This window comes from Protopterus annectens, chromosome 6.part0, assembly GCF_019279795.1.
Source record: "Protopterus annectens isolate FY-2018-M chromosome 6.part0, PAN1.0, whole genome shotgun sequence".
Classification (NCBI taxonomy): domain Eukaryota; kingdom Metazoa; phylum Chordata; order Ceratodontiformes; family Protopteridae; genus Protopterus; species Protopterus annectens.
In genome coordinates, this window is record NC_056737.1 from 704,777,937 (window position 1) to 704,805,421 (window position 27,485).

Genomic DNA, 27,485 nt, shown 5'->3' on the forward strand with positions numbered 1-27,485 from the left:
ACTGTTGTCTCTGGGGACGCATTATTTTCAACTGTTGTCTCTTATAGCCTTAAGAAGACTTTTGGAGGTGCATTCCTATTAGGTAAGCATGTTCTGCATAGCTCTATTTCTGTGCTGTTTGAGTCATAGCATTTCTGATAGATGCTCATAAAAAAACTGTACTCATTTGAGTACACTGAGTATGCTTAGCTACACCACTGTCATAAGCAGCCAAGCAACTTTGGGGGCCTACGATGCCCTACTCAGTCATGTGCATGCTTCCAGACAAATGTCAAGCTCACATCACCATTCCTGGCCATTTCATTGCCTTGCAAGTCTGCTCCTGACAAGTGGTGATTGCCTAACTAGAAATACCACCTCTTCCCACAGGACGGTCATGCTGGTATTTGTTGCTCACTTCTGTGGTCCTCCCCCCAGTAGCTCTTCTAGTGTCTGACCAGCTAACTGAATTCAGGTCATATGGACTTTAGTCTGTACTTTATCCCCCTATGCCAGATAGATGGGTTCACAATTGTACTATCATCTTCAGTGACATCTGCACAGATTTGTATGGATTCCAAAGCACCAGTATTATACCCACAGTAGTTAGACATTTAGAAGATTCCCTGTATCAAAGCCATACTAAAGCCTGTACTACCAATGGGCTGTGTAACTAACTTGTATGATTTGGTTAATATGTAGATTGCAGACTATACAGCAGCTTTGATGTGCAAAACAATTTCTATGATATATTGTATTTCTCAGAACAAAAGACAATGCAGTATACCAAATATTTTGATAAAGTATGGTACTAACTGTTAGTTCTTTTATACTTTCATAAATGAAAGATGCAGCTGACCTTTCTGATTTGTTGGACCCATCTATAATAATACTTAAGTTGTCTACAGATACACAGCAAATGTAAATGATGTTCAGTTTCATCCCACAGATTCCTAACTAAAAAGATTGTGGGCTTAAAGATCCTGAGCTACAAAGAGAGGTTGGAAGCACTGTATCTCTAGTCAGTATCTTATAGAATCTTGAGAGAAGATCTATCACTTGGCTTTTGCACCATTACAGACGCAGTTGACCTGAATCTCTTGCATCTCCACAAGTCTAATAGCTGCACAATTACAAGGACCAGTGGAGTAACAGATTCATCATGCAGTGTCTATTGAAACATCCTTCAAATGGAACCTGGACGACTTGATGGCTGCACACTAACATACAGTTATCCTTCAAATGGAACCTGGATGACTGGATGGGTGCACATTAACATACAGTTATCCTTCAAATGGAACCTAGACGACTGGATGGGTGCACACTAACATACAGTTATCCTTCAAATGGAACCTGGGTGACTGAATGGGTACACACTAACATACAGTTGTCCTTCAAATGGAACCTGGACGACTGGATGGGTGCACACTAACATACAGTTATCCTTCAAATGGAACCTGGACGACTGGATAGGTGCACACTAACATACAGTTATCCTTCAAATGGAACCCGGACGACTTGATGGCTGCACACTAACATACAGTTATCTTTCAAATGGAACCTGGATGACTGGATGGGTGCACACTAACATACAGTTATCCTTCAAATGGAACCTGGACACCTTGTTGGCTGCACACTAACATACAGTTATCCTTCAAATGGAACCTGGACGACTGGATGTGTACACACTAACATATAGCTATCCTTCAAATGGAACCTGGACGACTGGATGGGTGCACACTAACATACAGTTATCCTTCAAATGGAACCTGGACAACTGGATGGGAGCACACTAACATACAGTTATCCTTCAAATGGAACCTGGACGACTGGATGTGTGCACAATAACATACAGTTATCCTTCAAATGGAACGTGGATGACTGAATGGGTGCACACTAACTTACAGTTATCCTTCAAATGGAACCTGGATGACTGGATGGGTGCACACCAATTTACAGTGGGTTTGACTGGCCTCTTGGAGAAATGGAGTACAATCTAAGGGTTTGTACTGGCTTGTAATTTGGTAAATGATCACAAGACTCATTTGCCTTGAAATTCCTATGAATATTTTAGTATCGTAAAAGAAAACTGTCAGTGGAACAGCAGGTAAGTACATACTGCTGATATTATGTTAAGTATGAACGATGGATTAGCTTAGTCCTGAATAAGACTTTTTTTTAAAAATAATAAGATTTGTGTGTGTGTGTGGGGGAATTTTAACTGTGAAATTTCCCTGTCAGAATTAAGAGTCACTAGAAAGAAGTGCTTTCCAAGAAAGGTATGTTAATTTCCTCCAATTAAAAAAAAAAGAAAGGCAATGTTTGCTTCTCCAGCTAAAATTTAAAATCCTCTTCAGAAAAAAAAACATGTTTTGGGAGCTCTTAAATACAGAATTACTTAAAGGAAAGCATTAAGAGACACATTTTCTAATATCTGTGAACAATTTGGTTAACGAGCAGTAAATGCATAACCATGGACTTTGATGAAGATGCTAAATCCAAATGAAATAAATAACTTAAATACTCCAGTAATCCTGGAATGGGAATATACAAAGGATGGAAATCCTTTTACATGGTACATTAAACAAATCTCTTCCACTTCTGCATACAAGATTTGCTTGTGTTGGATCTTGTTGTCTCTTTAAAATATACAACACATACACAGAATGCAAGCTACTATTAGAAATTAAAATTCTACCCTCCATACTGACATATTCATGACTTTGATTGGAATGCAAAACATTGCCCAGTTATTGTGTCACTATGGATTTGTGTAGGTAAATGGCCTTTTCTTGTTATGAAGAAATTAAGTTCTTTCTTTGCTTTAAGTAACAGGTTTTTGATCAGGGGAGAAGAACAAAAGGCAAACCTCAATATCTGAGTCAATACGGAGGAGAAAATATCATCTTTCCCAATGTGCTACAGAGAATGAAAAAGTAAAAGGTTTTGAATTCATTCTTTGTAATGCATGACAAACAGATCTACCTGCAGAAGGTTCCACCTTTGTAAAATCTCTTGAAGGATGCATGACTCCAGCTTCCAGTCATGAGCAAATATTGTATCCCAGAGCAGAGTACATGCTGTCTGATCGACTCCTTGCATGACTGAAAAATCTGGATCCTCTGTTTTGTTTGCCCACATTTATAACTGCCCTTGATGAAAACTCTCTTGGTTATCTATAACAGCCTTGTGAACTGCTTCCCATGCTTTAAAATGATGTGAAGAGATTTCTCTTACTTAATGTGGGTGACTTGAAATGAGCTGTGGGCACCAAGGCATAATCAGAAAAGTCTGCTGTTAAACACTGAATTTCTGAACGGGTATAATTGTCTTTCCAGTGGATAAGTCTGCTTTGCCTGTCTGCCAGAGGAATTTACTTCTCATATAATGAAGAAAAGTGGATCTCTGGCTTGCTTCCATGAATTTCTAAGGTTTATTGTACTTTCCTAAAATGAAATATTGCATGAAGTGCAAGGGAAACCTAAGAAACTGGGTATCCCACAACTGTTACAAACTGCTAGACCTTTAGTTGCTGGCCAAAGAGAACACAGAATCACAGTAATAATTATTTCATTTATTAGCAACAGTTGCAGTTCTGCGGATCTTAGGGTTCTATTTGGTACATGCCATTGGATGAGATTTGACAGTGACTGTGTTTTAAGTGGATGGTGTAGTATTTTGCGTGATGTGAGTAGCTGGGAGAAGGTAATGTGTTGTGAAAGTTAAAGCCAGTTGAGGGTATTGAGTACCATGGTGGGAGGAGTTTGGGTAGCTGCAGGCACATTTGCTAACTTTGTTGTAAGTGCTATATCGTTTGTGTCTGGTGGAAGAAGGAGGACAGAAAATGAAAGGTGGCAGCTATTTTTTTTTTACTTTGATTATGTAGCACAGTGGTGGATTCCAGTCCAAATTGGCCACATCTACTAGAGACAATCATAAGACCTTCGTCACATATGTCCGTAATCTCAAAGGTAGCACCCAGATCAATTCAGAACTGTCGGTCAAGGACACCACATATACAAATGCCGTAGATATAGCAAACTTGCTGGCTGACAGATTCAGCAAAAATTTCACCCCACTGTCCCCCCATCAATAAATCAGGACATTCCCAGTACCTGCCCCCTTCCCCTTCTATCTAGGGATCAGGTCATCACTGCTCTCTCAAAAGCAAAAAATACAGCTTCCATGGGACCTGATAACATCCCAGGCTGCATCCTACATGAACTCAGACAGGAACATGCAGCACAATTACACTCCCTATTCAACTAAAGCCTGAGTACCACTTTTGTCTCAGCTGAGTGGAGGACAGCTACTGTCATCCCTTTACATAAAGGTGGAGTGTCCACTGATCTGTGAAATTACAGACCCATTAGTCTAACTAGCCTGATCTGCAAGGCCATGGAATGGATTATCATGGACCTCATTAACAAGGACATTGGCAACCTCCAAACACTCGATCCCACACAGTTTGGCTTCATCAAGGGGAGGTCATGTCTGTTAATTTGGTCAACTTTTTTGAGACAAGTCACCAAAGCCATGGATGAGGGGAAGACAGTGCACACCGCCTACCTTGACCTAGCCAAAGCCTTCGACACTCTTCCCCACTCGGGCATAATAGATAAACTCTCTCAACTAGGTGCATTTTACAAGATTTTTTTTAATCTTTTGATCCTGAATAAAAATCTTGAAATAAGCTGTGTAGAATGTTTAAGATTAAAATAATATTTCCCAGTAAAATAACAAGATGAGTTTATGACACACAAGTCTAATCTAAAAATATTGTTTACCTTCCTAACCTCCCCAAAATAGTCACCATCTATGAACTACTTTGGTGTTAGATTAAGATGAAAGTAAAAGAACAAGTGGCTACACGCATACATTTTATATTGTTGCTGTTATTCATATAAACAGCATGCCTACTAATCCCTACCACCAAAGCATCACCATCTGTATACGTCTGTGTTTTTCCTACATGGTACCCTAGAAAAGCTATAGTAACTTTCTGTGCAAGCCTCTGAGTTCTGACAATGAGAAAATTACGGCGAAAAAAGGCCACACTGTCTCTAGCCCTGACACAACTTGTAACACACCCTTCTGAGTACAAATCTGGGCATGGGTAATTTAGATTGAGACCTAATGAACAGGTTGAGTCTCCTCTTTTAAGTTTGTGTCAAAATCCACTTACACATCTGGGGATGTGGGTGTTGCCAAGCCCCAAGAAACTCAGAGTCTACATGCTTTGCGATGTACTTTTGTTTTATTTTGAAAAGACAATTCGCACACTCTCATACTGGGCGACTTCAACGACCCCTCCATTAAATGAGAAAACTACTCATGCACCAATACACTTGCCCAACGCTTTCTGGAATTCATTAATTCCAGTGCTCTGGACCAGCTCATTCTTACCCCCACTAGTGGTAGCAACATCCTTGACCTGGTCATTACTAACATGGGCAACCGTTGCTCTACACCATTAGTCCACTCCTCCCTGGTTAGATCGATCACAAGCTAATCACCTTGGAAATCCATATCCCTCCCACCCTCCCAACAAAGGTAACCACCATGAAAACCTTCTCCAAAGCTAACTTTGGGCTCCTAAAAACAAAGGTGGCTAACTTCACGGCACCCATGCAAATGGAGAATAGTTGCATGACTGCCAAATCATACACCAAATCACTATACGAACACGTACACAAATGCATGGATCTCGCCATACCCAATAGAACCAAGACACTCTCCTCAAAAAAAAGGAAGCCAATCTGGTGGTCCCTTGCCATAAACAAACTCTACAGCAGAAGGAGGAAACTGATGCGGAATAAGGTGAAGTCCCAAGACTGGAAAAATTCCCTTATCAGCCTCAACAAAAGGTTGAGATCCTTCATCAAATCCTCTATGAAAACAGAACTGCAGCAGATAGTAAAGACAACCACAAGGCCTTCTATAGTTATGTAAAGAATCTCCATGGCAATATCCAGATTTGCTCTGAGCTGCTGCACAATGGTACCGCCTATACAGAGGCAGCAGATATTGCAAATATACTGGCGGACAGATTCAGTGCTAACTTTACCCCCCCCCCCAAAAGGACCAATCACAATACCAATAGATTGCCAGGCACCCAGTATCACGGCTGCACAGGTTAAAACAACACTGTCCAAGGCCAGGAATACAGCTTCTATGGGACCTGACAGTATCCCTGGCTGTGTTCTACATGAACTACAGAGTGAACTGGCACCTCATCTGTGTGCCCCGTTCAGTCACAGCCTCACCTCAGGCTTTGTCCCTAACGAATGGTGCACTGCTACAGTCATCCCTCTCCTCAAAGGAAGAGCGACTACAAACCCCAGGAACTATTGCCCCATTAGCCTGATGAGTCTGATATACAAAGCTATGCAATGCATCATCATGGACCTAATAAATAAGGATATAGGGAATCTCCAAACTCTGGATCCCACACAGTTGCCCCATTAGCCTGATGAGTCTGATATACAAAGCTATGCAATGCATCATCATGGACCTAATAAATAAGGATATAGGGAATCTCCAAACTCTGGATCCCACACAGTTTAGTTTTGTGAAGGGTAGATCATGCCTGCTCAACTTGGTTGACTTCTTTGAGTCAGTCACCAGAGCTGTGGATGAAGGTAAGGTGGTTCATACAGCCTACCTTGATCTGGCCAAGGCCTTTGATACCATTACCCACTCAGGAATCACAAAAAAACTTACTAAGCTAGGCATCAACCCCTATATCACTAGGTGAGTTGCAAACTGGCTCACAGAGAGAACCCACAGTGTGAAAGAAGCTAACTCCAAGTCAGACTGCCAACCAATCATGTGTGGAGTCCCACAGGGTTCGGTCCTGGGTCCTCTCCTGTTTGGTATCTACTTCTCTGAAGTCCAGGCCAACACGAAGGGACTCTGGCTGACAGTTTGCAGATGACTGCAAGTTGGGAGCTATTATTAACTCCCCAAGTGATGTTGACATCCTACAGAAAAGCCTCAATGAGACCAACGGCTGGTGTCAGAACCATGGCCTTAAGCTCAATGCCAAAAAATGTGTCATCATCCCCTTTGGGAAAAACCCAATTCCCTTGATTTACCACATTGACGGTAGTCCACTGAACCACATAAGGCGTTATAAGAGATTTGGGAACACAGGTTAACAGCAACCTCTCTTTCGAACACCACATTGCCACTGTGGTCAGAAAATCCTTCTATGTGGCACATCTCATTACTAAGGGTTTTGCATCCAGGAAGAAAGAGGTCATTGTTCTCCTTCTACTCTTCCCTCATTAGGCCAGTCATCGAGTACAATGCCACATTTGGCATGTACCTCATTAGACACCTGCAACTGAAGAAGCCACAAAAGTACCTCACAAAGTGGATCATAGGCCTTAAACACTTGTCCTATATGGACAGACTCAAAAAACTCCAACTATTCTCTGTCTCATATCGCCTACTTAGAGGCAATCTCTGCTTGACTTACAAAGCCATGTCTGACCCAGCTCTGTTAGAAATGCTACATCTAAAGAAATCCCAATTCCTCCACATCACATGCTCCAGAGACCTCAATCTCATTACCACAATCAACAGAACATGCTGGAGGGACAGGTTCATAACCCAGAGACTGCCCATGCTATGGAATAGACTTCCCATACATGTCAAGCAGAGCACCTCACTGGCCCTCTTCAAGAGAAATGAGTGGATGGGAAATAGAAAATTCACCCCGGGGATCACTCCAGTGGCTCTACTCGATAGCGGCACTAGGAACTAAGGTTGGGAGGCATGATGCCTAGGTAATCCTTTGGGCTAGGCTTGTAAAGGCTCCAGGGCCATTAGTCTAGTACACACCTATGAACCTATGAAATCACTCTCTTATTAGTCCAATCTGACTCCTAGAGTGACCCTATGGACAACCACCTCTGTCCTTAGAGTTTGCAAGGCAAAGGTGTTCAATTACTTGGCCATTTCTCCCCAGTTACCATAAACGCTGTTCAAACCCATCAATGTGAGTACTGTTTTATTTACTTCTACAGTGATTACAGATCATCATCATCATCTTTTGGCTGTTCCCATTAGGGGTCACCACAGCGGATCATCTGTTTCCATTTCTTCCTGTCCTCTGCATCTTGCTCTGTCACACCAACCACCTGCATGTCCTCTCTCACCACATCCATAAATCTTATCTTAGGCCTTCCTCTTTTCCTGTTACCTGGCATCTTTTTCCCAATATACTCAACATCCCTCCTCAGCACATGTCCAAACCAACGTAATCTTGCCTCTCTGGCTTTGTCTCCAAACCTTCCAACCTGGACTGACCCTCTAATATTCTTATTCCTAATCCTGTCCACCCTCATCACTCCTAATGCAAATCTTAACATCTTTAACTCTACCACATCCAGTTCTAACTCCTGCCTTTTTGTCAATGCCACTGTCTCCAACCCATATATAACATAGCTGGTCTCACTACCCTCTTGTAGACCATCCCTTTCACTCTTACGGGTACTTGTCTGTCACAAATCACTCCTGACACTCTTCTCCACCCACTCCATCCTGCCTGTACTCTCTTCTTCACCCCTCTTCCTTACTCACCATTATTCTGAACTACTGATCCCAAGTATTTAAACTCATCCACCTTTGCCACCTCTGCTCCTTGCATCCTCACCATTACTCTATCCTCTCTCTCATTCACACACATATATTCTTTCTTAGTCCTGCTAACCACACAGATATTGAAATAAAATAGCATAAACAGTGATAGACACTTGCTAAACAAACAATACAGTCTCAGAATGAAAACAAACTTAGCATGAGCAATAAACTTCTCTTCCCTTGAAACTCACGTTCATTGAAATGGCATTAAAACCTACATTAAAAAAAAATGCGTCTGGACAGTAGAGAATTAAATTTACCTTTGGGCTGTTTTCAAACCATAGGCTCCTTGCATGCATTTTAGGACCATACTTATATGTTCACCTTACTAATCCGTGGTGGTGCAGTGGTAGCGTTGTTGCCTCATAGCAAGAGGTTTTCCCGTTCGATTCTCGGCTGGAGTGCGTGGAGTGCCTTCTGTGTGGAGTCTGCATGTCCTCTCCGCGGTTTGGTGGGCATTCAAAAAGCATGCGTAAATGGGCGTGCTTTCGTTGATGGTTGAATGTCGAGCTGGCACCTCGGCGTTCGTAAAAATCTACTGCCAATTATTAGCGGACCGGAGTTCTGCTGTGGCAATCCCTAACTGGGAAAAAGCCGAAAGACAAACAAACATATATGTTCACCTTCCCAATTAATTTTCCTTGTATTAAATTATATTATTTGCATAATAAAGCACCACTTGTTAGCATGTGGTTTAAATTTGCAATTTTGAATGTTATTCTAGTAAGCAATGAATGAACTGCGGTGGTGGTGCTGCGGTAGTGTTGTCGCCTCACAGTTAGACGTTGCCCATTCAGTTCTCAGTTAGAGTGTCTTCTGTGTGACAACATGCGTGAATGGGCGTTCCTTCATTGAAGGTTGTGCGTTAGGCCCGGCAAGCCAGCACGTAAAACTCTACTGCCAATCATTAGCAGACCGGAGTTCCGCTGTGGCGACCCCTAACCGGGAAAAGCCGAAAGACACAAAAATTCTAGTAAGCAATGAAACAAAATGTATAACCCAACAATGAAAAACTACTAATTTCAGAAAATTTCAACCATAAAAGGCCACTCAATCCACCAGTATCGGTCAATAAGTACAATCTCTGCAGAAATAAAAGTCATCTAAATAATTCCACATTAAAGAGATCTGTAACTAATGAAGAAGTTGTTGCTTGCAAACAACTTTATATTTCATTGTTTCATCTACAAATAAAGTGCCTGTTGCCCTTGAAGAATAAATTGTCTATGTTACATAAAAAAAAAATGATAAGTTAGTAATACTGCAATAGGGAATGGAACTGATAACAAGTTCATAGTTACTAGGTATCTCGTCCAAAGTTGGACATTCCAGGACTGCAGCATCCATCTCCTTTAAGTACAACGCAGGACAGTATCAGCAATCCAATCCAATACCTACTGTGGGAGTAGAATCCACAGCTTCTGCATCAAAAGTAAGTATACTACCTGTTATGCTACAAACAATGCAAACAGACTTGGCATAAGCAATACTAAACTTCTTTTCCCCTGAAGCCCTCAGCTCCGTGTAAAATGCACTTGAAACTCAACTATATCTCTCAGCTTTGCAGCACAAGAAATCTGGAAAAAGCCAAAATTTATTGGGGGAGGGGGGGGGCAAAGGCCCAAAACCAGGGACACATTTTAAACATTGCTAGTATAAATTTAGAAAGTTGCTAGAATAAAATACTTTGTGTTATTATGCGTTCCCTTAAAGATAGGGAGACTATCATTATCTAGTGAATTCACTTCTCACTGATTTGACAGAAAACCACAAACTTTAAGAGGAACAGACGAAAAGTATGAGCCAAGCATTCCAGACATTCTGTGAAAATCTGAAAAGTTGAGAGCTATGGACTCAACTCTCTGAATCACAAGTGGTGGTATGGGTAGAGAATTCAGGCTCTTGTTTCTTGTACCCAAGGTACAGGGTTTGAGCCTGAGTAACACTAACAACCAGGTATACCTAACTGGGGCATTTTACACACACACACACACACACACACACACACACACACACACACACACACACACACACACACTCACACACTCACACACACGAATGTCAGCAGAACACACACACGCAAACAAATGGCAGCAGAAGACACACGCATGTGCATGCGAACGTCAGCAGAAGAGACACAGGCACGAATGGCAGCAGAAGATACACACAAACGGCAGCAGAAGACACACACACACACAAACACATGAACGGCAGCAGAAGACAAACGCACACACACGAACGGCAGCAGAAGACACGCACACACATGAACAGCAGCAGAAGACACATACACATGCACAAATGACAGCAGAAGACACAAAAACACACGAACAGCAGCAAAAGACACACACACACATGAATGGCTGCACACACACACACACACGAATTGCAGCAGAAGAAACATACACACGCACAAATGGCAGCAGAAGATACACACACACACACACACACACACACACACACACACACACACACACACACACACGCACACACACATGAATGGCAGCAGAAGACACACACGAACAGCAGCAGAAGACACACATGAATGGCAGCAGAAGACAGAGACACTTGAATGGCAGCAAAATAAAATTCCCTTTACTTGGTGAAGAAACACACCAGCAATTAAACTGCAGCAACCATAAGGCAAAGGTAAACACTGCTTGATCTTGGCATGAGTGGATTCGTTTTTAAAACCTTTTGATGCTTAGTAATGCAATGGGGGCTTCAGCCTCCTAGGCCCATGGTACATCTGCCAGTGTAGCAGGTGCTTTGTCCTATAAAGACAGCCTAGTCTGCAGTATGCCTTTTTGACTGCAGTGTCAAAATACAGATCAAATTTTAACTTATCAATGATAACTCGTAGTAATTTTGTGTTGGTCACGTTTTAAATTTTTGTGTTGTTTGAGGAGATAATATTAAAGGTAGTGCCTGTTTTGATTTATGTTTTGAGAAGGAATTGGATTAGTTTGGTTTTAAAGGTGTTTAAGAGCAATTGAGATTTATTTAGCCAGTTTTCTATAGAGGCAAGAAGTTCCTGTGTGATGGTTCCTAAGGTGGGAAGATTTGAGGAAGAGCAAACTAAAGCTGAGTCATCAGCATGTTGTATTATGGAGGCAAGTTCTGATTCCTTGTCCATGAAGATACTGAAAAGTATTGGCCCAATTATGCAGCCTTGGGGGGACTTGTGTAGTGACTGGAAGGAAGGTGAAGTGGGAGTCATTCCATTTTACAGATTGGGTGCAACTTTTCAGGTAGCTGGTGAACCAACTAGTTGAGGGAGTTGTGAGGCCTATAAGATTTAGTTGATTTGTGACTGTGTTGAAAGCTTATCACAAGTCCAGGAAAATAGTAGAGGAAAAAAGTTACATGGGTTCTTACTTTGATTATGGTATTGAGGGAATGTACTAAGGCATTTCCGTTGCTGTGGTGGGTCAAAAGCCAGGTTAGGTAGGAAAAAGTAATTAGTTATCAAGTAGAAGGGGTAGGAGTTCCTGATGTATATGCATTTTTCAACTATTTTAAAGAGAGGAGGAAGGACTGCTATAGGGCAATAGTTTGACAGTATGGTGGATGTACCACCTTAGTGTAATGGTATAATGAAGAAGCTTTCCATAGGGCTGGGGTGTAGTTTTTGGTAATGGATTTATTAATTAATTAATTAATAAGGGTGGTGCAGTGGTTAGCACTGTTGCCTCACTGCAAGAGGTTCTCTGGTGCAATTCTCGGCTGGGGTGCCTTCTGTGCGGAGTCTGCATGTCTTCCCTGCAGCTGGATTTCTCTGAGTACTCCGGCTTCTTCCTACATTCCAGAAACATGCTTCTGGTGTATTTCTCCCCAGGCCTCCGCTGAAAATAGGCTCTGTCTCAGTCAGACTTTCCCAGTAAACAAATGTTAAATAAATAAATAAATAACTAGGATAGATACAGACTAGCAAATGGTGTCAGCGGCTATACTGAGATATTCAGATGGAAGATTGTCAGGAGCTTGTGTTGTGGGTTTTAGTTTTTTAATGTATTTTTGATGGTATTTGTCTAGATAATTGTTAGATTGAGTTGGGGTTAGGTGAGGTGGGTATAGGTTTTTATTTGAGTTAAGTATACTACTAGATATGAAGTGTTTGTTGAATTTGTCTGCAATGTCCTGGCTGGATTCAGATGGGAAAGGATTTGGGGTGGGTTTATGCCTGGTTTTAAGAGATTGTTTAAATTTAGCCAAAATCTTTTGTTTTTTTTTTTTGTATGTGTGGTCTGGTTTGTGGAGAGATTGTTATTTTTATCAAAATGAACTTGTGCCTTTTTGCAGTTTCTGAAGCACCAACATGTATCTAGGTAGGACTGAGTCCTAAATTTGTGCCACTGTTTCCATCCATTGTCTCTGCCTCTCATGACTTGTCTAGTTTGACATGTTAGCCATTTGGCAGAATTTATTTTCACTCTTTTAGGTCTCAGTGGGGCTTGTTAGTTTAGTATGGTTAAAAAGCTTCATCTAGAGATGGATATTTGAGCAGTTCCCAGTCACACTGTTTAAGTGCATCATTAAATATAGATTTACCAAAATTAGTTAAGTTTCTCACAGAGTTGAAGTACAGGGGTTGGGAAGTTTGTGGTACCCTCTGTTAATGTAAGGGGTGATGATCACTGAGACAGTCTGGAATCGTGCTGGCTAGTTTAATTTTTTTCAAGGTTGGTTGAAAGCACACAGTCTAGCATGGATGTTTTTGGAAACTTTGTCAAACTGGGTTGGTTGTTATCTCAGCTCAGTGAAATGATAGAGGTTAATATTATGGGGAACAGAGTTAAGTTTGTTAGGGGTCTAGTCTATGTTAAAGTCACTGAGCGGGATTACTTCTTGATTGACAGTGCATGATAAATAGTTGAGCAAGTTTTAAGTAGTCCACGCATTTTTTCTGGGGGGATGCAGGCGGTTGTAAGGATTACGGATTTCTGACTGGTTAGGTGAAATTTGGCTATTTGTATTTCATTTTGTCAGGATTCAAATAGGGAACTGCAGAAACTTGTTCCCATTATTAATCTGCAAAACGTGTTCCCATTACTAATTTAGGAACCTTGAAACTTTAAAAAAGGGCTACGTTGCCAGGGTCTCAAATGTCTCGCTTTGAATTAATGCACATAGGACACATTAGCAGGATCACTCATGTGAACAATACATAAATCATGTCTATCTATGGGTGTTCTTCATGTCAGCCTTCTGATTGGCAGCAGACTATGCATCACGTGACTTTTAGTTTATAAAATATCTTTAAAGAATAATAAAGGCACTATCTATTTTTTATTTTGGCGAGCCTTTAATCTCTCTTTATCGCTTTTTAGATATATAGGGTACTCCATAGGCTAGCTAAAATATTCACCCATATAATTCAAGATATTCACTAAAATTCTTATACAGGAGACTCTGAGGATTGACAGAAGGGATTTCTCTGTTTTTTTTATGTTGGGAAAACTGAAAGGTTATTTAAAAAGTGAGTGTATGAGCATTTATATATCAAAAACAAGGTAGAGAATAATGCTTTGTATAAACATACTAAGGCGTGTGAAAGCAGTACTTTTTTATTTTTTGTACTTAAAACTGTTCCCATTGACCCAAGAGGGCATCAATAGGAAACTAAACTAGAATATTGTAAACTTTACTGGCAACAGATATTGGACATTATCAATCCTCTACGTTTAAATGGCAGCCTGTCTGTACAGGTAGTACTGAAAATGAGAAGTGACAGATTGTGACCGATGCATACTATTTGTTCTATTTAATATAATATATTTTAAACACAGTATAATTAATACAAACATATGACTAACACAAGAAACTTTTATTCAAGTTCTATACAAAATATTGTAATCTTATTTTTACTGTGTTTGTAAGTACAATTTAAACGTATTTTATTTTAAAAGGAAGTGACATAGTATGATGGATTTAACAAGAAGTGATGTAACTTAATTTGATTGTGAATACTATATAAACCACAGCAATGTTTCATTTTGTTTGTTCTGATGAAGTCTGTTTTGATGGATGAAAGTGCTTAAACAATGGATTTATTAAACTGTTTTTTCAACACTGAGTGGGTTTGTTCTCTGGTTTTGAATCACGAATACAGCTGTTGTCTTTGGACTGTTCATTTCAGTAAGATTCACTTGAGTAATTTTAAAAAAGGACATGTTCCCTGTTTGTACCATGACAAAATGGAATACATTTGCCTCATATGTAAATTTTCCTCATCAGCAGACATGTTGGGAGAATGTGCTCTTTAATCAATAACCCACGCCTGGTTGTGGGTAATGCTGGATTTACCCACGGTTGGTGTGGTTTGGTCACGAGGGCGAAGCCCAAGTGGCCAAACAAAGACAACCGTGGGTAAATCCAGCACTACCCACACCCAGTAGTGGGTTATTGCTATTATACAATGACATTATTTAAGAAAGAAAATACTTACTTTTCTTGAATAATGGCATTGTATAATGCCTCTGTGCTGCCCTTCCACAGCTGTCTGGTATTCTGCGGCAGTTCTGATGTACTGCACATGCGTATACTTACGCAGTACATCAGAGCTGTGGGTAGAAGCAATGGAGAAAGCAAGATCTCCGTTGCTTTTTACGAAGTGTCTCGCTATGTTAAAGGAGTTTAACATAGCGAGACAGCTTTAAAAAAAGCAACGGAGAATCTCTGTTGCTTTTTTTAAAGCTGTCTCGCTATGTTAAACTCATTTAACATAGAGAGACAGCTTTAAAAAAAGCAACAGAGAAAGGAAGATCTCCGTTACTTTTTTTAAAGCTGTCTAGCTATGTCAAACTCCTTTAACATAGTGAGACAGTTTCTAAAAAGTAACGAAGATCTTTTTCCATTAGTATAAGGACCTTTTTCCATTAGTATAAGTCTTTGATTTGCAACGTGCATGCTGACCAATCAGCGTGCACGTTTTGGAATATTAATGGGGGATTGTTGCAATCATGGGCCTTTACCAGTGTCTTTGAATATGCACATCTTATAGTTCTAGCCATACACCGATATCATTCCAGTAATGGTTAACAAATTAGGTCCCTGTTATTTTACCACGGCTTCTTGTACAATATTAAAATACTCTATGAAAAACATATAGTCAAAGGAGGACTGAACCAAGTCGAAGGCTAATTTACATGAAGGACTGGAAGGCATAAGTTGAAAATAACTGAATGATCACTAAGCACATCTAATGCTAAAGCCTCTAGACCTGGCATGATGTCTGAAGACATAATCTCAAGTACTGACAAAGGTGCTGCTGAGGTATTATCTTTTAGCAGCACACAGCCCAGTGAGGAGAACTCTGGTACTTTAGAAAATGATCCTACTCAGAAATACCAGACTGCAATTGTTTCTTCAATCCTTTAGTAGCTTCCTTCGATGATTCATGCTGTCAAGTTTAATAAATCTATCCCTTCTCTTGTGGCCTTTCTCTAACTTTGTGCTATTCATCTTAAAAAGGGGGAATTAGGTAGTAAAATGTCATTTCAGAAAGTTCTGGTAAAGAGATTAACAAGACACTACCAATATTAAAAATTCATATTTAAAAATGCCAGACTAAAGATCTCAGAGAAAGATCTCTGAGAAAGATGATAGACATTAAATTACCACAAGCCACCCCTACATAGATAAAATTACTCTAGCATTTACGTAAGAAGTGAATTTCTTGAAAAGATGAGAACTGAAGATGTCGCCTATGAATGATGGTCACATAACACTAGTATCTTGTGCTCCTATGAACATTTGATGGGAAATTCTTTTGGGAAGTAGCTAAAGCCTTCAAAGGAGATACAAGACTTTCAATACAACTCTGCCAGAGTAAACATAAGTCAAGTGGGATATAATTGAAATGCTAAGATTTTCTGTTACACCTTTATGCAGATTTGTATACAGAAACAATTCAGTACCTCTCATTTTTTTTATTTACATTTATTTCTTTCAAAAAGTCATAAACATCCCACAACTTTTTCTTAAAATTTCCTACAAGACATAGGCTAAGCATATAATTTTCTGCAATTTAAATGGTTAGTCACCACTCACAATTTTAACCTCCAAGTATGTCTTGTTGAGTTCAGTACAGCACCAATACAGCACATATTAGCAGCTAAAGAGAAACTTTTCGAAAGGCTTAACTGTTAGAAATATCCTTATATGGAGAACATGAGAGACTTACATTGCAAGACTACACAAACTGGTAAATACTTCTGGCCAGGGAAATGCTGCTTTATGCATGCAACTGTATAAAAGTAAAGTACAAACAACTGCAAGTAGCTTTCATTTGCTTAATTAGCTCTTTGAAGTGACAGCTGTGAGGAAAAATTGAGTATGCACAGCTCTTACACTTGCTGGCAAGTCCCACTCCTAGCAACAATGTGTGTGTGGGGGATTCTGGAATTTTTAGGACTACAGCTCTGAACACTTAACAAAACTCTTCTATCTACCTTTTTTCAACTGAATAAAATGTAAATGGAGCAGGAAAGGCTTCTTGACATCTTACAGTAAGCAACATTCAGAATAATTCAGTTACAATGAATCATTAGCACTGCTTTGAGAGACTATCAATGAAGACAGTAACTCGCAGCACTATTACTGAAATTAAACAATACATGGTGGCCATTTTAGGGTATAACAAATTAAAATACAAGAAAAAGGGTAATACTAATGTATTTCAATTTCATCGTGGGTTTTCTTTTAATTTCAGCAGTCTAGAAACCAGAATCTAAGCAAACATTCTTCTGTTTGCAATCTAAACTATGAGAATCATTCTGCATATGAGTCATATTACACTAGTTGTTAAGTATGAAAAGTTGCATTAATTCTCTATGTGATTCACATGCCCTTCTATGACAACACTTCCTAACATATGCATAGTCCAATAACTAACAAGTGCTCAATGTATACGTAACCTAATACTGTACGCCCAAGATATTTTTAAGTCTAAAATGTATATATATTGCTGCATTATCTAGATCATGGCTAAAAACTAGGAGAAATATTTTATGAGGCAATGTTTGTGAGAGACTTAAGGTTCCAGTGGCAACTGCACTTGATAACAAAGTTGAATGTTTACCTATGCCTAGGAAATTCCTAGAATGAAACTTTTGTTTCCTTTTGCAACCAAATATGTGACTTTCTGATGCCACACAGCCTTTTACACACATTGTAATGCAGGGTGAAAGGGAGTCAGCCTAATATGTCTTTTTAAGATGGTACCACACATCTTCAGGTGTATGAATTCAGACATCAACATTTTTGGTGTTGCCCTCCAATCCTTTTGCTGATTCAAGAAAGTATTTATTTTGAATATCCAACAAAACAGTGTTAAGGGCATCCCATCCAGACTGATAGCAGCATCATGAATTTTAAGAATTTGTACCAATTAAAGTCTGTTAGACCTAGGGGAAATTTATGTTCAGTCTGGAGGAGAATTTACAGGATGAGATTGGCCTAAAGAGGAAGTGCATCCTGAATAAACAATCAAATGTCAAATGAGCCTATGAAAACAACAGGACTAGGTTAATCATGCAAAACCTGGGATCAACTGCAATGTGCTACAGGTTTGAGGTAATCATACCATATGAATCTAGCTGTAATCATCCAGTTGAGATCTTTACCTTGTGTAATTGACTTAGCTAAGCTGGTAGCAGAGAGGTTCAGCACAAACTTCAGTCCCTGTCTCCCCCAAATGCCCTTTCTATAATTTCTACGTGAATCAAGTGTTAAATGCCCTATCCAAGGCAAAGAAACCAGCTTCCATGGGACTTAATAGTATCCCAGGCTGTATACTGCACCATCTCCAGCAAGAACTAGCTTCCCATTGTCCACCCTATTCAACCACAGCCTAAGTACATGCTTCATTCCAGCAGAGTGGAGAACTGCCATTGTCATCCCCTTGCACAGAAGTGGTGCACTACTGACCCTGGAAACTATTGTCCCATTAGCTTGACAAGTCTAATCTCTAAAGCCATGGAGCACATTATTATGGATATCATAAATAAGGACACAGGCAATCTCCAAGTACTTGACACCACCCAGTTCAGATTCGTCAATGGCAGATCTTGCCTGCTGAACCTGGTTGACTTCTTTGAGACTTTCACCAAGGCTCTGGGTGAGGGAATGTCAGTAAATATAGCTTACCTTGACTTACCCAAGGCCTTTGACACACTCCCCCACTCAGGCATCATCAAAAAGCTAACAAAACTTGGTGTAAATCCCTGTCTCATCAGGTGGGTGGTCAACCGCCTCACCAACAGGACCCACAAGGTCAAAATAGGCACCTCCATCTCCGATAGCAGACCTGTCACTAGCGGAGTTCCCCAGGGATCTGTCCAGGGACCCCTACTGCTTGGCATCTACTTCTCAGATGTCCAGGCAAAGACAAAAGACCTGTGGCTGAAAACATTTACAGATGACTGTAAATTGGGTGCTGTCATTGACTCTCAATGATGTTAACATACTGCAAGAGGGTCTCACAGTAACTAATGACTGCTGCCAAATTCATTGCCTCAAGTTAAATGCAAAAAAAGGTATCATCATACCATTTGGCAAAAACATGGCCCCTACTGTTTACCACATCAGTGGCAACCTCCTAAGCACACAACCTGTGGTGAGAGACCTGGGTACTCAGTTTTACAACAAACTCACATTTGACCATCATGTAGCGGCAGTGGTCAGAAAAGCCTTTTACTTGGTTCATCCCATAAGTAAAGGGACTGCATCCAGAAAAAAGGTTATTACTTCTCCGTACTCCTCCCTCATTAGGCCAATAATTGAGTATAAAGCCCCATTTGGTATGTACCTCTGGTTCTAGCAATATATTTAGGCAACATGTAGCATACTACAAGCTTTCTGTGGATGATATTTTTATGGCATGGACTGTTAGTGAAGAATGTTAATATAAATGTGTTGACTTTTTACATACAACTGATTTTTAAGGTTTAGTATGCAATTTTCTTATATACATAATAAAAGTGTTTGTACTTTTGAGTGTTATAATTAGCCAAGCATCTCATGTTTTGTTTTTACTTTTAGCGATAACACAGAGACATCTGCACTACTTTTAATTTTTTCTATCTCTGTATATGTCATCTTGTGATTGCAAGTCTCTGTGATGACTGACAAAGTTCAAGATTTTGTTGTAAACCCCTCACTGTCCAAGGAAGTGAGGGAATGAATAAGTACTGTGAAATCTAAGTAAATCTGGCACTCAGGTACAGTGAAATGAGAGAATGAAATACATTACAGTGGTTTCACCTTAAGTCTTCTCCTGAATGCCAATGGGTCTGGTGTTCCAATATGATACAGAAATGCACTTGCATAAATTAAACGTTGTAGCCTCTTTCCCCATATTTAGATTCTTAACTGAAGTGCACATGAAATAAAAAATATATACAATTTTAAGGAACCAAGTCAGATTTTTCAAGAAGTAAAGTAATGCTGCAACACGTGGCTTCAGTAGTGAATGCTTTACATTTTATTCTGCAAAAATGAAATGTTGCTTACCTCTCGGTTCTTAAGGTGTTCTTCAAGGGAAATGCCAACTACATCAGTTGATTCTAATATGGCTCTGATTTTGCCAGTACTTTTCTCTATCTTCTTAACTTCTGTTTCAATAACATCTAATTCCTGTGTTTAAAAAAATGAAATAGTAAGCAATCATATGACAAATTGTTAATGTTTAACAGTTCTCTTTCAACTCTGTTCCTCATAACCGCTCATTTTTGTGGGGTCAACTGATTGCAAACTGGTGATGGTAACTCAAAGTGGGTGTGTATGTGTGGGAACAGAACATGACATGGAGAGAACACAGGCCACCCTCACAGTGACAAGGGTGCTTGCTCCTGTCAGCCACTATGGGAGATGTTAGGGCTATTTAAGAGAAAACCCAATAGCTGCTTGCATGATAGCCTGTGTGACTGTTTCTCACTCATAGGGTGAAGTAGGACTGACTAACAGAGAAACATTATGGCAAGCAGGCATCAAGGAGAAAAAAAAACAAGCCTGCTTTTTTTTTTCTTTTTGTATGCTTTGAAAACTAGCACTAAAGACTGTTTTACAACATTTTAATCAAGCCTAATTCAGAAAGGAAGGTTCCTGTTTCCTTGGGTTATGATCAGCCAAGTGAGAGAAGGCAGTTTTAGATGGGGCTTTGAAGATCTTAGCCTGGTTAACTCTAAGTCAGCAATATGATCAAACAACAAGCCTTGAGAAATGAACATCCACTTTCACTTCTCACAACCTCTACTTATGTGCAGTGAAATTTAGATCCCGTCATTTAACCAGACAAAAGCTTCTGGGTCACCAGAGGAGGCAGGTACTTGTTACCTGGTGCTCTGTTAACAAAGACATAACAAACAGATAACTCAATCATAAGCCTTGGATGGGATGCAGATGCCAGAATCTAACTGTCAAAGGTACCATTTCTGCCTCCCCCCCCCCTCTAAAGTCACCCCAATAATGTGAAACAGATGAGTTTCCATGGCAACTTCCTGATGGTGCTCACTCAGCTGCACATCAAGAATTATAACCCATAAGCATCAAGTTGCACATGTTAAAATATTTACATAATACATGAACGTGGTGATAGCATTAATATTAAGCAGTTGCATATATGAGATGCCATTTTTAAGTATCAACATTTGGTACTACACTTGTGTGAGATACTCACCATTACAATAGATGATTTATTTATTTCCTGTACTTTGGTAATTTTTTGCTCATAAGTTTATCCCTTTGAAGTCTTTTTTTCAACACAGTTTTCAAAAAATAGCAACTTTTCTGACTGACATTACTCAGAAAACCATCAAGACGTCATCACTTTAGTATAAAAATGTGCAGAAAATAATAAAAGGTATAATTTGCAAGCTGAGAAATTGCAAAAATAAACTCAAGTATGGTCTCAATAAACAAGAACAAATACATAGTAAACAACTCCCAGACAATCTCCTGTTTGACAGTGACACCAATAAAACCAATCAATGATATATAAACGCATCCTTTGGAGACCAAAGGTCAAGTCTTGTCGGAGTCTTGCAAGTAAATAACTTGACAGCCAGGCAGCTTGACAAGAAAGAATCTTAGTATACTTCTGAAGAGTCAACAACAACTAGGATTCCATTAAATGTATGCAGAAATGAAAACATCCTCCATTTCTTGCCTCCTAATAAGGATAGGATCAGGCTGCAAATCATTTCATCACACTCATAACATACTTTCACTAACTCATTCCACAACATAGCTCTATAAGACAAAAAAAACCCACATACGGTTACTGTCGGTATCTCATATAGCTGTACTAGAGTATTTTTTCACCCTTCTGTCTTTTTCACTAATAATTGCCTGTGATTTGACTCCCAAGACACTATACAGGCAGAAGGAAGCTTGTGGCAATGTACATTGAACCAGTGCAGCATTCAGCCATCTCCAGCATCACACTGAAGGTCCAGATGGTAATGTGCAGCAAACATATGGATAGAAGTCCAAGTCACAGCTTCACAGACACAACCAACAAAAACTTCCAGAAATAAATCTGATCGAGCAGCTACACATGTAGAATAACCCATGGCTTCTCTGGAAAATGGGTTTGTTTGTAGAGTCATAAAAATAATCCAACAAGGAAGTCATGTTCTTCAGTTCTCCTTAGAAATACTGTTTAAAATCAATTTTGAGCAAAGGAATATACAGAATTGCTAAAAGATTTTATACTAGAAACAACACAGAATAAATGTTTACAAGACTCTACTACATGCAACAATTTCTCTTCCAAATTCTGAAGATTGTAAACAGTAAAAGGGTAGCTGAATCTTTTGATCAATGGCAACACCTGAAATAAGCAAAAAGAGAGATTACTGAAAAAAATGAAAACGTTGTCTTAATGGAACACTAGAAGTTCATGAATAATAAGAGCCTGACACTGAAAAACTCTCCTAGGTAAAGTGGCACCCACAAGCAAGGAGGTTTAATAAGTCAGACATTTTAAATGAAGTGAATAAAAGTAATTCTATGAGATGTTTAGTAACTGCCTTCAAAATAAAAGAAAACTGAGATCACAAGAAGGAATCAGATTTTTCCATGGGGGTCTAAGATAAACATTACCTTTTACAACACCTTTCTTGCTCTTTAGTCATTTAGCCGAGTTTGACTCCTCCTGACCTCAAGGACTTTAGCACACCAGGCCTGCCTGTGAACAAGTGCTTCTTTACGTTTTTACAAATATATACTCATTACTTCAGTAACTCTGTCTCTCCATCTTAGCTTGTGCCACTTCCTTCCCCTTTTGCTTCTGAACTGTCCCAGTATCGGTGTTTTCTCTAGTGAATCCTGCCTTTGCATTATGTAGCCAAAGCATCTGAGTTTTAGGTTTTCTATCAGACCTTCTACTTAGTAGTCCGGGTTTATTTCATTACGTATTAAGTGTTTTGATATTCTTATAGTCATGGAATTCTCATGTTTTCTCCATCACAGCTGAAAATCATTGCTGTTCTGTTGTACAATCTTACTTGTAATCTATCTCTCAAGGTTATATTTTATTAATAGGAAACTCATGGCATTGACTGTATGTATTTATATTGACAATGTCATGTCTTTTGCTCTTTACCATTTTATCCAGATTTGCTATAGCCTTCCTTATAAGAAGCAAGCATCTTTGAGCCTAGGAAAATAAAATCCATCATTGCCTTCTCTTCTTACCCCACCTATGTGCAAATAACTAATAGTGGTAGATGACATAATTTTAGGTCTTTTGATGCTAGGAGCAAGCCAGGTTTTGCACTTTCTACTTTCACCTTCAACAGCATCTTTAACTCTTCCTCGTTTTCTGCCATCATATTCGTTTTATCTGCATATTTCAGGTTGTTAGCATTTCTCCCAGTAATGATTCCAACATCTGAATTGTCTAACCCAGCATTTTTCATGACATATTAAGCATACAAATTAAACAGGTAGAGTGACAGTACGACTAGTCATTGGTTCCATATTAATTTCTAACTCTTGCTTCTTGCTGTGCATACAGATTCTTCAGGGGCAAATAAGGTGAGTTGGCATCTCCGTTTATAGTGGTCAATAAAGCAGAAGTACCAACTTTTTTGGAAATCCCTTGCTTTCTTAATTATCCAGAGGATGTTGCCAATTTAAACCCCAGTGCCTCTAATCCTTCCAAAACCAACTTATATATCTGGCAGCTTATTTATTACTAGAGTTCAGTTTGCAGGACACTGACTATTATCTTGCTATCACATGTAACCAGTGTAATTGGTCATAATTTGAACGTTCCTTAACATTGCTTTTTTAGAGTGGGGGACTGGAATTTAATTTCCTAAATTTGCTGGCAAATTCTGAGAAGTACTTTAACAACATAACTTTGACAGATTCTAAACAACTCAGCTAAAATTTAAACCTTCACGTCAACCTCCATATTGGAAAAGTTTTCAAAGGTCCATTTAACTTTACTTTCCAAGGTGTCTGGCTCTAGATAACAGAATGTGCCATTGTCTGTATCATTGATGTTCGGACTCTTCTTACTTAGCTCATCTGTATATTCCTGCCACCTCTTCTTAACATTTTCTGCTTCTATTTGGTTCACTCCCATATTTTTCTTTTATCATTACCATTTTTACCTTGATTTTTATGTTAATATGGGAGGTTGGCATAATGGTTAAGTTGTTTACCTTACCAATACAAGGTGCAGGGTTTGATTCTCACATGGGGTAACTGGCTAGGCTTAAAATGGCCCAAAAGGGCAGTTAGCCTAGTATTAGTCCATGAACCTTTAAGGGGTTGGGAGGGTGGCCTAATGGTTAAGGTGTTTGCCTTTCAAACACAAGGTGTGGGGGTTGAGTCTCACAAGGGATAATTGGCTAGGCTTAAAATGGCTTGCAAGGGCAGTTAGCTTAGTACTAATCTATGAACCTATGAACCTAATATTGCCAGTGTTCTTAAAGATATCTCCCGCATTTCCTATTCTGTTATCTTCTTCCAGTTCGTTGCACTGCTCATTAAATATAACTCCTTAAATCTTCTTCTTGTTCTCTAAAACTCTGCAATTGTTTTGATATGCTTTACCCATCTCACTTACTTTTTGCATGATTACTCTCCTTAGCCATTTCTAAAACCTCCACAGACACACATATTGCCTTATTGGCCCTCTTTCTGTCTGCAGTATTTTCTGCTGCCATCTACTAGACATCAAAAATGTCTGCTACAGATCTTGAAGTGCTCTGCCCACTAGGTCTAACTTCTAAATCTATTCTTCAGTTCACTAGGTATTAATCTGGTATATTCTTCAGCTTCAATTTAGTTGGCCTGGATGTTCTTTATTTCCTTAATTTAACTCTAAATTTTGGGATAAGAATGTGGTGGTTTGAGCCACTGTCAGCTCCATTTCTTGTTTTTCTGACAGTATAACACTCCTCCATATCTGACTGCAAAATATATAGGCAATCTGATTTTGGTCTTCATCACCTGGTGATGTTCATGTATACAGCTGTCTTTTACATATTCGAAAGGCACTGTTTGCTATGAGTCAGACTTCTACTAGCTTATGCCTAGCTTCATTTTGTACTCAAAAATCAAACTTGACTGTCATTCCAGTTATATTTTGACTACCAGCTTGAACATTCAGTCACCATTATTGAATGTAATACCTTTTTTTTGTCCACTGCCTGCTAATTATTAGATCTCTGCCATCCATTGACCTATTCATTCCTCCCAGGGCCAGAACCATTCCTAGCCCATTTATTCATTGTTACGTAAGAGATGATCATGGTGCTGTCACTCTGGCAACCATTAGGGCATTTTTGTTATGTCTCCCTAACCTAAACATAAAGCCAAACTTCTTAGAAAAGTTGAGATAAATATTCTAAGACCACAGTCAAGCTTATCAATAACTGAAAAAATGCATTCAGCCTGATATTAACAGCAGCATATTTTCAATTTTGATCAATAGGAGCTCTTAGTGGTAGGTTTTCTGGCTTATCTACAACTTTTAATAATATCAGAGAAGTCAGAATTATTAAATATCAAACAATTAAGGTCTAATCTACGAGGAAGAGAAGGCAGGACTGCAACAAAACAAGACCCTTCCTTTTTAAGGTGAGACCAGAGTCTCCCCAAGAGATACAATAGCACTGGTGAAGATCAACGAATCATATCAGAATAGCACTGGTGAAGATCAGCGAATCACATCAGAATAGCACTGGTGAAGATCAGCGAATCACATCAGAATAGCACTGGTGAAGATCAGCGAATCACATCAGAATAGCACTGGTGAAGATCAGCGAATCACATCAGAATAGCACTGGTGAAGATCAGCGAATCACATCAGAATAGCACTGGTGAAGATCAACGAATCACATCAGAATAGTACTGGTGAAGATCAGCGAATCACATCAGAATAGCACTGGTGAAGATCAACGAATCATATCAGAATAGCACTGGTGAAGATCAGCGAATCACATCAGAATAGTACTGGTGAAGATCAGCGAATCACATCAGAATAGTACTGGTGAAGATCAGCGAATCACATCTGTCTCAGCCCGAACAGATGAAATAAAATCATTTGAGCTTTCTCCTTCATTGTTTTCAAGAAAAAGAACAGTCTGAATCAGAGGCAGAAAGTAAGGCACAATAAAGACCCATATTTCAATCTCAGAAACCCTAGTAGAAATACTTTATGAACTCATTCAAAGCTATTTTCACATCTAAGACTTTCCTTAAATGTACATGCACTTTAGCATGATAAGAAAGCCATCAATTCTGCATTGCTACTAATTTCTTGGAGATTCCCCAAATAAAGTCTAAATTATCGATCATTCCAAGATGGTGGCCGTCTAGTTGACACCTTTCACACGAAGCTCCTCACAAATCAGCTAAAAACCGACAATTTAAACAACTTTCAGTGTGGTGTTCTCACAGGATTTGGTCTAGTTAATAACTGTGTATCTGGTCATTAAGAAAAGATCGTTCTTCTATCAAAAAATCCAGTCAAATCTCTTTTGTGGAAAAAATTAAACTTCTCTCAGCCTGTGTAGCCTGGGCCACGTGCATCCAAGGGGTTTGTAGCTTCAACTGTATCCTACTGGAGTACTCTCATCTAAGGCATGGCTGGAAACTCTGACACCATGGAAACACAAACTACCAAGGCCAAATTCTCTTCATTATCATTATCATCTCCGGAGACAGATACAAGTTCTAAAAGACTCAGAACCAATAAACAAGTAGGTGACACTCCAAAAACAAATGCTAAAGAAAAAACTGACTCAAATTTCCATATGGAAGACTTAAAATGGCTTTACAACCAATTCATTCAGCCATACAAGGTTTTTCTACTCAGCTTACAGACTTTGGCAAAACATTAAAACAAATAACAGATAGGATGGACACACTTGAAGGTAAAAATCATACTATGGAAATCCAAATAGATTCAATAAATAAAGACTTGTCTGCTAAAGATTCACTGCTTACTGAAATACAAGATAAACTCCTGGACTTGGAAGCGAGAAGCCATCGCAACAATATATTAATAAGAGGTTTGCCAGAATCATATGATAACCAAGATTTATTTAAAATCACAAAACAGATTTTTTCAGCACTTCTCACTTTAGACAGCGACTCTGAAAATCTAGAAGTAGAAAGAGCACACAGAGCCATACGTTCTCGTCAACTAACCACTATACCCCGACTGATCTACACCAAGATTTTGAACTTTCAAGATGCGCAGAAGATTTTGGTTACAGCTCGTAAACACAGACAGTTTGTATGGAATAATCACAAACTCACTTCCTCACAGGATTTACCTCATCAAATTAAGTTAAACAGACAGAAGCTGTCTCCTTACTGTGCTGACCTAATCA

The 27,485-nt window shown here is 39.3% G+C and overlaps 1 protein-coding gene across 1 annotated transcript in view; it reads right to left on the reverse strand.

The window, feature by feature from the left end:
• The window catches only part of SYNE2 (spectrin repeat containing nuclear envelope protein 2), a 3,814,665-nt gene that overhangs the window by 1,766,041 nt on the left and 2,021,139 nt on the right, over nucleotides 1-27,485 (reverse strand). Inside the window, exon 61 of the mRNA XM_044073561.1 lies at nucleotides 20,140-20,262. Coding sequence (XP_043929496.1) covers nucleotides 20,140-20,262 — 123 coding nt within the window. The remainder of the gene's footprint in view (nucleotides 1-20,139; nucleotides 20,263-27,485) is intronic.